The following is a 13,588-nucleotide window of genomic DNA, read 5'->3' on the forward strand; positions in this document are numbered from 1 at the left end:
CAGACACTCTTTACCAGTTGATGCAAAGGTTAAAGATCTAATTGATGGGGTTACTAAGACATGGAGAGAGGAGATGATAAGGGAAATTTTTGATGAAGATGAGGCAAAACTGGTCTGCAGTTTACCAATCAGTCATTCTGGTAAACCAGATAAGTTAATATAGGCCCCTACAAAAAATGGACAGTTTAATGTAAAAAGTGCATATCACTTAGAGATGAGTAGGAAGCATAGAGGGAAGGGGGAGGTATCGAATGGTGTAACAGACATTTGGAAGAATATATGGAAATTGAACATTCCTGGAGTAGTGAAGATGTTTGTATGGAAAGCACTGAATAATTGCTTACCAACAAAGTGGAATCTGGCTTGCAGGAAGGTTATTAGGGATTATCTCTGTCCAATATGCAAATTACAGAAGGAAACAGTTACACATGCTCTATGGAGTTGTGGTGGGGCTATGGATGTATGGGCAGACAAAGCAAGCCCAGTGCAGAAGTGGGCATCTACTGAAAGAGATATGCAAGAGTTATGGGTAGACTGGTGTGAAAAGATGCAAAAAGAGGAATTGGAGCTTATGGTTGTAGTGTTGAGGAGGATTTGGTTAAGGCGAAATTTCTTTGTTTTTTAGAATAAATTTGAAGGGCCTGATGTGATATTCAGGCAAGCTGCAGCCAGTTTATCTGAGTTTCAGCAAGCTCAAAAACAGAATGCAAGGTGCCAAATGGTTGGAACAAGGCAAAGAGACCTGTGTCGATGGACAGCTCCTGCAACTGGCCAAATAAAAGCAAATTGGGATGCAACATTAAAAATAGAAAAAGGGAGAATGGGAGCAGGTGTAGTGATAAGAAATGAGAATGGGGACCTTATGGTATCTGTGTGCTCTCAAAAGCAGAATGTATGTAGCTCTTTGGTAGCTGAGCTTCAAGCATTATGGTGTGCATTGCGGATTTGTGCAGGTCTAAATTTGACAGAGGTAGTTTTTGAAGGAGATGCATTGAACATAGTTAAGGCTGTTAATAATCCTGAGACTAATTGGGAATGGCATGGTCAGCTGGTAGAAGATGTTAAGGATATATTGAAGAACAGGCCAATGTGGAAGGTTATACATACATATAGAGAATGTAACAGAGTAGCTCATTTTCTTGCAAAATTCTCCTTAACTGTAAATGGGGAACAAATATGGATAGAGGAGGGTCCTGCAGGTATTCAATACTATGTAATGAAGGACAAAACTATAACGAATACAGATGAATGAATATAAGATACAGAGGTATGTTCTTTCAAAAATATATATATATATATATTTATATATGATATATATAGTATCATATATAGTATCATCTAATTAGACTATAACTAAAATATAATATGTTAATATATTAGACTATAGATAAAATATATATAGTATCATATATAGTGTCATCTAATTAAACTATAACTAAAATATATAGTATCAACAATATTAGAGTAGTATATAATATACTATGCTAGTATCATTGATATTAGACTATAGTATAATATAATATATTATATATATTATATACTAGTATATATTATATAACATATATAAATATATCATAATATATGTTATGCAATATACACTAGTTTAATATACTATAAGTTATACTAAATCATATAACTTATAGTATATTATATATATATAATAACATATAGTATAATATATTATACAATACAGTATAGTATTTAAAGATATTGAATAAAACCGTTCGAACGATTTTGCGTATATAAGTTATCGCAGACGTTTACTTTTATGGATGCCGAACCACACTCAAAACATTGTTTTCTCCTCTATAACCGTCCATCTCTACCATTTAAAGTTGTCGTCGTTGCTGTGAACAGTACCCAATTGAAACCTCTTCCTCTAAACACCGATATGTTCTTTTTCTAATTATTCTACCGTTTAAATATAGGTTTTTCTTGGATTATTTGTTTAAATTACGATAAAACAATTTATCCATCAATATTCATTGTAAATTTGGTTAAATCCATTATAGGAAGGTTTATTTAAGTCTCTATTTAAGTTTTTTCAATTTACTTTATTGAGAAATCTATGGAATCAAAAAATCATTCAATGGCTGAGTCGACTCAACATTGTTGCTGAGTGCAATTCGCATACCGTTCGAATGTCCTACCCATCGTTCGAACAATCAATTATTTAATGTTCGAACATTGTTTTAACCATTCTAACGATACCCCATTTGAACATATTTTTAGGCATTCAAATAAGACGAGACAAACAGATATTATATTGTTCGAACACTATATATTCTCATTAAGATTTAGTACTTTCTAGCTTTTATTTATTTATTTTTTGTTTTTAGAATGGACAATATTTTATGTTTTGTAAATTCAGTATTTAATTATGAATTAGGATTATTTTATATTTTATGAACTAATTATTGATTTATAATATTCCTATTATTTAATTGATAAATTTCTTATAATTACTATTTAATATAAATATATTCTATAAAAAAAAACATATGAACACCGTTCGAACATTACAAAACACGTTCGAACAGTGCTGATTCATCATTCGAATGGTGAAATTGGTACGTTCGAACAGTAGTGCACTTTTCCACTATAATAATTTTACTTAAAGCCCCATAATTTACGTTTGAACAATTAAATTTAACCGTTCGAACGTTAAAACATTACATTCAAACGATTTCATTATTAGGGACAAAATATTTCGTCTCTAACTATACCATTCGAACGCATTCGAATGGTATTCATCTTCCATCTTTTTTTTGGCACGAAATATGAAATTCGTCCCTAAATCTCACTTTTTGGGATGAATTTCATTTCGTCCCAAAGTAAAATCGTCCCAAAAAGTCTTTTTTGTTGTAGTGTATATAAATGAATTGAAATTGGATGGAAGAATTAATTTGAATTATCGTGCAAGCCATAGGATGGTTTTTTTAAGGTATATTCTAGGAATCAATTTGAGATTTTAAATACCCTGAGGACCAATATATGAACTTACCCACAAAATAGTAGAAGTATTTAGCTGGAATGACCGATTTGATAACGTAAGAAATTCAAATGATCACTAGTCTATAAGAACCGGATGGTCTATGATGATACATCAGATTGCAAATTGTTTTTAGCTTTAAGATAAATTTAACTTGTCGCACTTAATCCTATCAGTTTGCGAGCTTTAAATGTATGAGATTTATTCATGAAAGATTTATTTATCAACTTTGTTAAGGACGTAAATTATTGAATAAGTTGGAATGAGAGAAATAGTCATTTCTGGCTTACGGTAGCAGCTCGAGCTCTGATTGATGTCATTTGTGGCCCATGATGGCAGTTTGGAGTAGTGGTATGGTGTTTGTATGTACATCTATAGCAATGAATATAAAATAAATGCAAAAATTGTAAATAGAGATAGAGACACATAGATATATGTGATTCGGCTTAGGGCCTACATCTACAGGTTGTTTGGGAAAAAATCTACTGTAATGGAAGTATTTTACAATCACTCATGGTCTCTTTTATCTTATAGTACAAATGGGGTTTGAGCTCCTTTAAACCAGAGAAGTTAAAGTTGAAGTTTCTTATTTGGAGGTTCAAGAAGCACTCTCTCTCTCTCTCTTCCTTAGTTGCCTAGAAGTCTTCTATTTCATCTGATCAAATCTATGTATATTGAGCCCCAGTAGTGGTGGGTGAAGAATTCGGCTTTATTTCACTTCTCTGTCTACTTTTACATGCCCGACCCCCATTTTTTCTCTTTTTTCCTCATTTCTGTCACTTCCCTCTGACACCTTGTTTTCCTTTCCTTAGCCTTTGTCCCCTCATCTATTTTTTCCCACTTACTTCCTAATGATTGTCAGCCAATGGACTGGGTCATGGATGTCATATTGGGCCTAGGTCATTTTTATCCCCTTCAGTATGCTTGCGATTCTTAAGGTCGGCTTGCTCAATAAGAAGGTATTGAGAATCTTCAAGTCAAGTTGTGACGAAGATAGTTTGCAAGAACCTGTAGAAAAATAAATTTTAGGCATTGGTCCCTAGTCTTCCATTTCTTTGTTGTAAGTAATGAAGACATCTGAATGCAGAACTCGGCTTGAAGATTTAAGTGGGAGATGGCTTAACTGCACCAGGTGCAAATGCGGAACTTGGCTTGGAGAGCTAGGTAGGAGATGACTTGACCATGGTAACTACAAACACGAAGCTGAGAGTTAGGCTGGAGATGACTTGACTGCCTTAGGGGCGAGCGCAAAGCTCAGCTTAGGTGCGAATGTTTGCCTTATAATAAAGAGTGTGTATTCTTGTGGGTGTTGGGTGGATTCTTGCCCCTTGATGTGAGTTGTTGTTTGATGTTTCCATTTTGGAGTTGATTTTAGAGTTTGTTTACAGTAACTCGTGCTTAAGTGGTCATCGACTCCCTAGGTCTATCTTAGGAGGTTATCAATCCCGTCGACTCGATAAAAAAGGTGACCCATGTGCATCGGTTGTGGAGCTTGGAAATTGGTTCCCAGGTAACCTGTTAGCGGTTGTTGTGGCACAAGTGTCACCACTCGGTGCTTGCTGGAGAAGTCACTAGGAGGGAGATGACTCGATCGAGTTGAGGCGATGAGAGATGAGACACTTAGGAGAGGTGTTCCTTTCGTTGTTCACCTGTGCGAGCGTGGAGCATTAGCTTAGATAGCCAAGTGGGAGATGGACTAGGTGGTGAGGAGATACTGAGACATTTGGGAGAGGTGTTCCCTCCTATAATCGCCAAGGTGCGAGTGTGGAGTATCGACTTAGATAGCCAGGCAAGAGATGGATTCGAACTCGCAAGGTGGAGAGGAGAGACTATGACACTTGGGAGAGGTGTTTCCTCCTATAATCGTCACGGTGTGAGTGTTGAGCATCGGGTTAGATAGCCAGGCAGGAGATGGACTCAACCATGCTGGGTGGTGAGGAGAGATTGGAACACTTGAGAGATGTGTTCCTTTTTATAATCTCCACGGTGCGAGTGCTGAACATCGACTTAGATAGTTAGGTGGGAGATGGACTTAACCGTGCTGGGTGGCAAGGAGAGACTGTGACATTAGGGAGAGGTGTTCCCTTCTATAATCGCCGGGGTACAAATGCGGAGCAGGTGATTGACTCGTTTGCACTGGGTGGCGAGGAGAGACTAGGATACTTGGGAGAGGTGTTTCCTCCTATAATCGTCGGGGTGTGAATGCAGAGCAGGTGATAGACTTGACCGTGTTAGGTGGCGAAGAGAGACTGTGACATTTGGGAAAGGTGTTCCCTCCTATAATTGTTGGGGTGCAAACATGGAGCATCAACTTGGATAGCTAGGTAGGAGATGGACTCGAACGCGCATGGTGGTGAGGAAAGACTTAGACACTTGGGAGATTTGTTTCCTCTTATAATCGCCGGGGTGCAAACGAATAGCATCAGGTTAGATAGCAAGGCAGGAGATGGACTTGAACTTGTAGGGTGGTGAGGAGAAACTGGGACACTTGAGAGAGGTGTTCCTTCCTATAATTTCCAATGTGCAAGTGCTGAGCATCGACTAAGATAGCTAGGAGAGAGATGGACTCGACCGCGCTGGTGGCTAGGAGAGACTAGAACACTTGGGAGAGATGCTTCCTTCTATAATCACCAAGGTCCCAGCACTAAGCATCAGCTTATATAACCAAGTGGGAGATGGACTTGACAGTGTGGTGCTACTCTACCACTAGGCTAAAATCATCCAGTCATTTTTTTTCTAATTTTTTTATGTGTATATTTTTTTATCATTTTAAAATATTTTTAAAAAATATAAAAAAATATTAATATAGAATAGTCACTTCCTTAACAATTAAGTAAAAAAATAAAAGATAAAATAAATATAAGAGGTGTCAAAATAAGGTTTCAAAGTAGCATTTTTGTTCCTAAAAATTCATCTACTGAATTCAACCTATCTCAAGTACTGTACATAAAGCAAACCTGAGTACACAAAAACAACATGGCCTGAAAGGTAAGCCTTATCCTACATACGGCAGAACCCACTTTCCCATAATTTTTTTCTTCTGAAACTCCATATCCACGATTCCACGCCGAACATGCATCTTACGGCGAGACCGATCCGTAGAAGGCGAAGCTGCATGCACAAACTGCCGAAATCTGTTCCAACTCTCTCCATCCCGTTGAAGGCCAACCCCAACGGCGATGCCTGAAAGCAAGTGAGAATTGAAGCATTCCCGCTGCAAACGACCTGAAGATGCGACAATGGCCAAGAGTATCCTTTGAGTTCTTCCAATTTTGCTATTAATTATATGATTTTAATACTTCTAATTTATTAATTACTATTATTTAATATAAATATATTTAGAAATACTACTCAATTATTATAAATACTTTACAATAATTGGTGAGACCTATAACTATTATATATTTCAAAAAGTTAAAATTATCTTATCTCACTTTTAAAACTAAAACGCATAAATTTTTAAAAATTAATTACTATTCACAAACTGTTTCAATTTATTATCCAAAAGACCACTTAAAGAGACTATACCACTGAAACTGATGCTCTTACCTCTTGAGCCTACACACACATATATATAACCTTAAAGGCAATGGATTGTTCTCACAACCTTCTCCTATCACAACTGAGAGTTATGAATATTTTCTTCTACAAAAATCAATATAAAAGCTTGTAAAGAAAGAAAGAAATCTTTTCAAAGTGTCGAATGTGGGGAGGCTTTGATGAATTAATTTTAGTTGAGAAGTATTGATCCAGCTGTTGAATGCGATTTTTTGATGAAATATATGGGAAGGAGCTATACAAATTGGAAAACTTTAAAATCAGAATGCGAAGGCTTTTACACTATCCAATCAGAAGCTGCCACATTGGATTGGCTCAATGCCAATTGAGGCCTTAGGCGAAAAATGTAACTTCTATGTTTTGAATGTAATAATGAAACATTTTATTTAATACAAATGTTTGAAACTTATTTAAAATTGGTTATTTAAACATTTTTAGATGAAATAATTAGTTATGAACTTTTTGTATTAATTTTAAAAAAAGTAGTCTACTCATTTTTCTATTTTTCAAAAAAAAAAAAATTAATTAATTAATTTTTCAAATAAATAAATAAATTTTAAAATATTTTATTTCCATATGTCTTTTAATTTTTTCAAATTATATATATATATATATTATATATATATATATATATATATATTACAATGTCAATTGCCAACTGTCAAGGTAGAGAGCTAAACCCATAACATTTTTTTATTCGCTTTTTAAGTCCGGGCCTTTTTTCTTTTTCTTTTTTTTTTTTAGAAAAAAAGAATAAAATATTTTTTTAAATAATTCTTCCCATTAGTTATTATTTACAATTCACATTCCACATTCTACAAAAAATATCCATATTTCTTATAAACAATACTCCTACATTTTTTAAAAACATGTAAGTATAAGTATAAGGTTTGTGATATAAATAATAGGTAATTTGTAGAATTTCTTAATATCTTAAAGTATTGGTAATGAGTTATTTATCTTTATCTTTATCTTTAAATTTGAAAAATATGTCCTTAAAATGGTTTGCATTAGTTTATTCATATCTATAATTATAAATAACTATGTATAGTTCTTATTCAAAGATGAAGACATCTTTTTCCTTTTTCAATTTATATTTTATTGTTTTTTCTCTCTCCTCCCAACTCTCTATTTTCTCTCTTTTCTTTTTTCTCTTTTCTCTCTTTATTATTTTATTATTATTTGATCAAAAAATACATAATCCAATATAGAAAATTTTTTTCATATTCAAAACTAATCTTCAAAATATATAATTTTGCATATGAAGATAAATAATCCATTACTAATGCTCTTAGGCAGCTGCCTAGCTTGGCTACGCCCATTGAGGTGCCCCTGCACTGTCACATCAACTTTTACATTGTTACCAAAGAATATTGGCAATGGGCTAGCCATTGTCAAGTTTAAAATAAAACTTCAATGTGGTCTTTTGGCTATAATATAGAATTCTAAATAGATTAGTCCACATTATACTAGCTATCTTAACTTTAAATAATACTATAATATTATTTATTTTAATAATATTTGATAAGTTTTTTTTAATATTTTATAAATACATTTTATATATTAATTATTAAAAAATAAAATTATTATTTTTTAACTATTTTTTTTCTCAACTTAATTATTCAATAAAAAAAATTGTAGGGTGGTCAGAAAGATGAAGAACCTAGAAGTAATAGAAGGATGGGAGAAAACATCACGATGAGATGAAGAAACCAGGAAAGAAAAAAAATTTATGTTCGAATGAGGATAAAGAGAAGGACAGAGCAATTGTAAGGTAAAGAAATGATAAAATATTCTTATAGTCCATATACAGGAGCTCTCCAAACATGAAAAAGAGCTTACATTTACTGTAGCATAAATCTCAAATTTAAGAAGTTTAGCTAAGTCAATGTAGATGTTTTTTGAAGCATTTCTCTTTAATTTGAAATTGCATTGGGCAATGGCTAATGCTCAAAACTTTTAATCTTTTTCTTTAAAAAAATGATGTTTATTGTCAGCAACCGAATGCTACGACTAGGGCTATTCAACCGGGTTCCAACTCAGATTGGAACTCGGGTTCTAAATCCGGACTGGAACCCAGACCAGGTTATCCCGGGTTAGATCCAGGCCGAAACCTGGATTCATCCGGGTTTTAAAAAACCCGAATTCCGGGTCGAACCCTTTTTTTTTTTTTTTTCGAGAAAAGTCTACATGTTATTATTATTTTTTTCATAAATAATATTGGAAAGCTTTTTTTTTTCCCCTCTAAAAGCCTTTATTTTATTACAAAATTTTCATGAAATAATGTTGTTAATTTTGTTAAGAAGCCTATAATTTTTTCTTATATAAAAGCCTATATAAAAATATATCAAAATGAAAAACTAATTGCATGCAACATTCCCGATGCAATCTACTACATAATACATTATTTGAACTAATTTACTAAGAACATTACAAAACACCTACATTGTTTTAATCAAACTCCAATACACAACAAAAAACATGAACTAATTTGCTAAGAACATTCTAATTTCTTGTGATTTCAACCTGCATCAGCAACACTTGAAAAATCTGTACGCAACAACAGCATCAAGAACCTCGGACAGAAAAAACACTTCCCAGAAAAAACACTTCCCATATCATCATTCTTTTCAGAATCAACTGGCACAGTTTGTGATGCATTTGATGTACTCCCACTGTTGCCAATAGACTTGTTATCATCCTTCTCCACTGAAGAATTAGTTTGTCTACTTTCAACCTATCACAAAACATGTTTTTGCATCATAGAATGTATGTATGTATGTCAACTGCTGGTGGCTAGAATACAGAAGTATTAGCAATTTCCAATCATTTCTCAAGAACAATAGTTTTAAGTAATGAGTCCACAAAAATCTTTGTTTCAAATATGAAAAGAAAAGACAACAAAATAGTATATAATAAACTATAAATGCTTAAATTGCCATACCAAGCACCTTCAAAATGATTTGAATGAACACGACAGAGAACTCAACAAAATTCTACTGTCTGGTTTCCTTTTATAGGATAGGACCTATTTTCACTTTTTTTGTTCCATGGTATTAAAGGAAGAAAGGCTATATATCAACCATAACCAACTACAATCTAAAAATATGTCTATACATATAATTGAAAGCTGGAATGAACATACATTTAGATATATTACTAGTTTACCTCACATCTTTGCGGCATTAGCACAATAAAACACCAGTCCACTTGACACCAGTCTACCTGCTTGAAAAAATTGGGAACTTTTTACTTCAAGGCAGCAGAATTTGGATTAGAATAAATCAATCAGACATTTCATCTTCAGCTCCACTAGATTGATCAATGTCCTGATGCCGGGCAACCTTCTGTGGTCTTCCAAGGCCATAAAATGAAACAAGGTATGTTGTGGGTCATCCACATCATCCAGACGAAACAAGGTATGTACAGACCAATAAATTAATAAGTTGCCCAATCATGTATGTATGATAAAACTTATAACTTTACATATTGGCAATTATCACCTCATCTGGAGAAGGAACCATGTATGCCAAAGGACTCAAAGACAAACCCAAATCAATAGAGAGAACAAAGGAAATAAAAGATCAAGAAATAGTAACAAAGGCAGAGACGAAATAAAAGATAAAAAACAGGAAACATCAAGCATCTATATCATATCTCAAAGACAATAAGATTTGTTCAAAACCCGTATCATGTGAGAACTGAGAAGAACGGAAACATAGATCCAACTATAATATGAGAAAAACCAAAACAAAAAGGTTAAAACTTTTTACTTTCTTTTAACCCTTGAGATTAAGCAATCAAAAGGCATATACTTCACCCATTTACAATAACCACAAACAACTGGATCCACGGAGTCCCCTGGTACCTTCGATCCTGGCAGCGCGCGCGCACAACCCAGCCGTGTTCTTGGTGGATATGTTGTCCTTGAGCAGCACGGGAATGCCGTGAGCTCTCCCAAGCACCCGACGGCTGCCTCCTCCCTCTGGCAATATGCCTCCTCCCTCGACCGGTCAGAAACTCGAATGGGGCTTAGGAGATTCACTTCCAGCACGCTGCAAAGCAAGGATTCAGCCTTGCAATCTGGCAGAGGGGCCAAAAACTCAAATGGGACTTGAGAGAGAGAGAGAGAGAGAGAGAGAGAGAGAGAGAGAGAGAGAGAGAGAGAGAGAGAGAGAGGGGGAGCGGCGGAAATAAAGGTAAAGTTAAAACTAGGTTTGTAAACATAAAACCGGGTTTTGTGTATACGTAAATCCCGGTACCCAGATTTAAACCCGTATCCGAATCGTGTCGGTCCGGATTTTATAATCTGGGTTTCGGCCCGGATCAAATCCAGGTTGAAATCCAGAATTGGAATCCGGTTTTATCCGGTCCGGATGAACAGTCCTAACTACGACTGGCCGCACGATTTACTACTAATTTGCTTCTTATCTCGTATAATTTTATCTAATTATTATAAATTTTTTAAATTTTTATATAAAATAAAATAAATAATTTAATTTTTTAAATTAAAAAATAAAAATTATATTAAAAATTTATTTTTTAATAATATTTATTTTTTAAAATTTTAACTTTAATTTTAACTCATCTCATTTCATTTATCTCATCTACAAAATACAAAAAAGACTAAAAACTCTAGCATTTAGTCGGCTGGTAGAATCCAGCAAACTCCGATGAACTTTCGGATGGTGGCCATTATAGTGACTAAAATACTCTTAAAAACCATAAGAAAATAATAATCTAACTATTAAATAAATCTATTAAATATGTTCACTCATAAATTTTTATTTTTTTAATGATTAGAAATGTTTAAAAAATAGTTAAAAAATAAAATAAAAAAACTCTCATCTGTACTAACCTGAACATTTGATTATTATATTTAATAATCACTCTAATGATGTCCAAAACCATATTCTATTTACAACAGAATTGGTTGAATCATGATGGGGTGATGTGCAATTAGAGTGTGAAAGTCAATTTTACATAGAGCTGAAAATAAATCAGAACTTTTGACCGCCCATTCGGTTAAGTTTGAATTTAACTTGACTTGTGCGTTCTAAAATAAACTTCTTTATAAAACTAAATACTCATTTGATGGTTAAATAATATATACCTAATTAAATTTGACTCGATTCAATTAAGACTAGTTAATGCCCACTTGTTTATGTCTGACTTGACTCATTAACTCGACTTAATTACAAATTGTTCATAAATCAATGCATGTCTGTGTACATATATATATATATATATGTGTGTGTGTGTGTGTGTATATTAGATACATTAGTTAATAATATAAGGATAGCACCTTTGGTTACTTTTATAATTAAATAATAACATGCGACTCAATTTCTTATACTTAGTCACTTATGCCTACTTATTATAGTCATTAGATTATACTCGGTTCAATTAAGTCTAAAAGAATTATAAAAAAATCTCAAAAAAAGAAAAAAAAAAAGGTAAAACTCCTTGAAAAAGCCACAAAATGTAATAAAATGAAATTAATAAATATATGAAACCAAAACATATAATAAGAATTTAAAAACCAATATACCAAATAATCAAAGAAAATCAAAACACAAATCACCTCTCCTCATTTGAGGTTTGGTGGAGGAGAAAAGTGGAGAAGAGTCTCGGGTAGTGGTATTTTGAAGCGCATTAGACAGAGAGATATAGATTACCAATGCCACTTATTAGGATTTGCTAATGGCTCACGCCAGGCATGTTTCAAGAGCTGTTTAGATAGTGAGATGAGATGTAAAAATATAATTTTAGGTGAAAGTTAAAAATTGAATAAAATATTATTTTTTAATATTATCATTGTTTTAAAATTTAAAAAAATTGAATTGTTTATTATATTTTATATAAAAATTTAAAAAAATTATAATAATGAGATGATATTTGAATCTAAACAACTGCTCAAGCACACAAGTGCCACCTCGAAGGAGGAAGACTTCCTCCACCCTATGTGGGGAAATCTTTGGCTCGTAGAGAGAGATTTCTTCAGCCCTCTTGTACATTTTTAAATTTAGCCTTTTCCGTTTCATTTTATATTTATAGTATTTATATTACTTATCCTTGTTTTCTCTTTTAAGACAAGAGGCATGCACAAGTAGTTAAGTACCCAAAATTAACATACCATGGTAGGAAGTTAGTCATTTGCTAATATGACACATTTTTCAAGATAATCTAGCGATCGAATAGTTAAGAAATGACAATATTTCAAAACCTAATGACAATCTTAATGTCATTTGCCATGGGTGGCCAGTTTCGAAGGTATTTAGTGTTTTACACATCCTTCGTATACACCACTGAAATGATTTTAGGTTAAATTTGTTTCTTGAGAGCTAGGATACGCAGTTAGAACTTTATATAAATTATATTGACATGATGTTTAGGATTTATTGTAAATAGAACCCAAGATTCTTATCAATTATAATGACATAATATGTGGTTTAGAGTTCATATATGCATGAAACTTGAACCACTGAAAACCATTCAACTACTTCAATTTTTGAAGATTGAGAACACATTAGATTCTACGAGAGGTAGTAGGATGTTATAAAGAGTTCAAATTGTTGGGAGAAATTAATTACCGATATAGAATAACTAAATCAATTACTAAACAATAGAAATAATTTTCTCTCACTTCATGTAAACCTGTTAGGAAGCAATTAAATAGAGCATAGTATAAACTAAAATCTCGCACACAGAGAATTAATTTTTATTTGGAAAACCTCTCCAGTGTTGGAGTAAAAATCACGGGACCGAATCCCACCCAAATCTCCACTATGAACAAATAATGGGTATACAATTCTTTTGTCTAGCTAGAACTAGAGGAATATAATTAATAATAATCTCAAAAAATACTTTCTTGACAACCAAATAGTGTGATTAGGAGAGTGCTCACTAAAATGTGTTACTTTCCACAGCCCTCAACTCTGAAAATATTGCTCCTAAGTTTAGATTATAGAGCCAGCTTGTTGTAAACATACCTACAAAACTTCTTTTTCTTTTATATTGTACTGTATGTTGGATTTA

The 13,588-nt window shown here is 33.2% G+C and overlaps 1 protein-coding gene across 1 annotated transcript; it reads left to right on the plus strand.

Annotated features, from left to right (window-relative positions):
- The first annotated feature begins 214 nt into the window (after positions 1-214).
- On the plus strand, positions 215-1,252 carry LOC122304642. Its single transcript, XM_043116902.1, has 2 exons — positions 215-537; positions 658-1,252. The coding sequence occupies exons 1-2, from the start codon at positions 215-217 to the stop codon at positions 1,250-1,252; spliced, it is 918 nt and encodes a 305-aa protein (XP_042972836.1).
- The last annotated feature ends 12,336 nt before the right edge of the window (positions 1,253-13,588 follow it).

This window comes from Carya illinoinensis, chromosome 3 (genome assembly GCF_018687715.1).
Source record: "Carya illinoinensis cultivar Pawnee chromosome 3, C.illinoinensisPawnee_v1, whole genome shotgun sequence".
In the NCBI taxonomy this organism is placed as follows: domain Eukaryota; kingdom Viridiplantae; phylum Streptophyta; class Magnoliopsida; order Fagales; family Juglandaceae; genus Carya; species Carya illinoinensis.